The sequence below is a fragment of the Alligator sinensis genome, unplaced genomic scaffold (assembly GCF_000455745.1).
Source record: "Alligator sinensis unplaced genomic scaffold, ASM45574v1 scaffold1565_1, whole genome shotgun sequence".
Taxonomy (NCBI): Eukaryota; Metazoa; Chordata; order Crocodylia; family Alligatoridae; genus Alligator; species Alligator sinensis.
The window spans coordinates 51420-54289 of record NW_005843038.1 but is presented as its reverse complement, the minus strand read 5'-3'; the positions used below and the strand labels follow the sequence as shown (position 1 = coordinate 54289).

Sequence of the window (2870 nt, the reverse complement as noted above, 5' to 3'; positions counted from 1 at the left end):
GCTCTTCTGGAGGCCAGACCTGGCCTTCATGCGTGGCTGGTCTTTCTCTGACAGAAAGCAGCACCTGGGCTCTTGGGCTCCCAGTGACCCATGCTTGCGGCTGTCAGGAGCAGGCTCCTGAGCTAGGCAGGCCTGTGGTGTGGACCAGTAGGGCAGCCGGTTAAGGCTGGGCTGGAAAGGCAGGGAAGGAAGGTCCTTCACCCAAGCTGGGTGGGCAGGTCCTCTGCTCAGACCTGCTACTCTGCTGCAGCCTGCACTAGTGCTCCTGTGTCTGGCTCCCTGCTCCTATTTATCAATAAACTCACCTGCCTTGATGCCTCCTGCCTGAATCCTGGGCAGGGTGTCCCTCATGCTGCCTGGGGCACGATGGGAGGGGGTGTCCTGATGTACCACCCCCATGGGCCTGCCGTGAAAGACACTGTGGTGACCCAGTGGGAGGAAGAGGTCACACTGCTTTGGGAACAAACCCAGAGCAGTTCTTGCCCTCAGCAGACCCCACCACATGCCTGCCTACAGGAGGGGCCCATGATTGCTGCCCCACACCTGCCGGCAGCCTCTCTCAGCCCAAGGAAGGAAAGCAGGGCTGGGCTGTCCCCGGCGCCAGCCCCTTTATACCACTCTGGCCGTAGAGAGGGGCCACAGCAAAGCCATGAGCCAGCAGAGTTCCAAAAGCCATGTGAGGCCAGCGGCCAAAGCCAGGGGCAGCACTCCCGCAAGTCTGCCAAGACTGTGGGGTGGCTGGAAGTCAGCTGCGAAGAGGTAGCTGCAGCCTCTGCAGATCCCAACTGACCCTTCCCACAAAAGGCAGCCTGGCCCCAGCCCAGAGCCAGGCCAGCTCAGAGCTTGTGCCACAGTCTGGAGAGTTCAGTTTTATTTTACAATTACAGCTTGAGTCTGAAGTGGCATCACTCCTGCTGGGGGCTGCTGCTCAGTGGCCTCTGCTCCACTCCTGGAGTCCAGGCTCCGTGGCAGAGGAGCCCTGAGCTCTTGGGGCCTACACCATCCCCTGGCAGCACGTGGAGCAACTTCAGCTAGCATCCTTGAGGGTGGACTGAAACCACCGCAGCACTTCGGGCAGGCCCGTGCCATCACGGGCACTGGTCTCCATTACGGTGATGGGCTGCGTGGCACAGGAGACCATATCCTGGATGCGGAACAGGGACTTCATCTCCAGAAGGGACATGTAGCAGGGCAGGTCGCTGAAGCCAGAGTTGGGAGTGAGAAATGAGCAAAAGATCCCATGTTAAACCCACACTGACCAGACTTTGAGCAATCCCAGCCCATGCTGCCCGCTGAACCACGGCTTGGGGTCCGAAACGAGCACAGCTGAGGAAGACTGTTCCCCTTGTTCCCTGGGAGGTGCCTGCACCACCTTGGGGACCGGAGGGGATATGAGCAGGGCACAACCACCCCAGCATCCTATGTGGCCTGCCCTGGCCCCTCCTTTCTCCTCCCCTCCCACCAGGGAACCGGCCTTGTCCAGCCTGGCGCAATCCTCCCCTTACATCTTGTTGAAGACAATGAGGACTGGCACTGCAGCAAGCTGCTCTGCAGAAAGGAGAGACAGCAGCTGGACGCAGGACGAGGAGATCTGGGTGGGGTTTGAGGCATCAATCACAAACTGGGGAGAAGAAACAGAAAGGAGCTTGTTTGGCACTTGTGGACATGCAGGGGCAGCTGTGCAGTCAGCTCGGGGCAGAGCGTAGGCGAAACTGTGGGAGTGAGCCCATACCAGGGACAGGCCCCTGCACAGAGTGCCCGCGGCTGGGATCTTCCCTTCTGTCCAGGACCCTCCCTCCCTCCTCTCCAGGCTCAGGACAATCCTTTCTTCCCCTGCTGCTTTTATTCACAGACTCGGCAGAGGCATTCAACGGCCAGGAGCCCACAGCTGAGCTGCCGCACCTGGCCCCTTTGGGGAGGAGTAGCTGTGCTGGGGCAGCGCATCTCCCTTCTGAGACAGGGCTTGGTAGGGTGGGAATCAGGCCACAAGAGTCTGTTGGGAAAGAGCTGACCCACCCTGAGCAAGGAGATGAGGAGCGGGAGAGACATGAGGGACGTGAGGAGCCTGCTATGAGACAAGCCCTCTGCCTCCAGCGTCTCCCTACATGCAAGAGCTCGGGGCACCACGTTGTCTAGAACATGTTCACGTCTAAACACCCGCAGTTCCCTCGTCCGGGGCTTGTTCCTGCACACACACTACCGCACAGTAGCAAGCGGCACTGGGACTGGCCCTGGACCCTGGTTCAATCCTGCCCGGCCCCTGGGTGCAGCGTGGTTCTGGCAAGGTCTTTCCTCGCTGCACCACGGGGAGGCCCCTGCCTAACCTCACAGGAAGCTACTACCATGGCTCGGCGCTGACCAAGGGGCTGCGGAGCTGGACAGTCAGTGCCTGGTCTGCAACTCTGCCAGCTGCAGCGTGAGGCCACGGACGCTGGGAAGCGCTGGTTAGGTGCCAGCAAGTGGCCACCAACGAGGGCACGGCTGGAAGATGGATTGGCAGGACGCGGACTCACCAGCACTGCACGGCAGTCTCCATAGTAACTGGCCCAGATGGGGCCCATGCAGCCCCCCAGCTCCCGGATCGTGATCTTCTTTTGGAGCAGGAGGTCAGTCAGGTTTGTGCCCACCTGCAAGATTAAAAGATTCATAGATTCATAGACATTCGGGCTGAAAAGGACCTGGGAAGGTCATCGAGTCCAGCCCCCGCCCCAGGGGCAGGAAGTCTATGGGGGTCATAGGATCCCAGCAAGATAGACGTCCAAACGTCTCTTGAGACGACACCAGCTGATCCCCGCCCCGCAGGGCCGAGCGCGTCCCACCGCAACGGGGCCGGGGCCACGCGCATCCGTAACGCGCTGCGGCCCTCTCCA

The 2870-nt window shown here is 60.7% G+C and overlaps 1 protein-coding gene across 2 annotated transcripts in view; it reads right to left on the bottom strand.

The window, feature by feature from the left end:
• Positions 1-855: 855 nt before the first annotated feature.
• The window catches only part of ARL16 (ADP ribosylation factor like GTPase 16), a 10429-nt gene continuing 8414 nt past the window's right edge, over positions 856-2870 (bottom strand). The window contains exons 2-4 of one of the 2 annotated variants that reach the window (XM_025193375.1): positions 2514-2627; positions 1506-1621; positions 856-1199 (exon numbers count right to left, since the gene is read on the bottom strand). In XM_025193375.1, the coding sequence (XP_025049160.1) occupies positions 1028-1199; positions 1506-1621; positions 2514-2561 (336 nt within the window). In that variant the 5' untranslated portion in view covers positions 2562-2627 and the 3' untranslated portion in view covers positions 856-1027. Of the gene's footprint in view, positions 1200-1505; positions 1622-2513; positions 2664-2870 lie in introns of those variants that run through there. The other variant, XM_014526406.2, reaches the window with a different exon arrangement.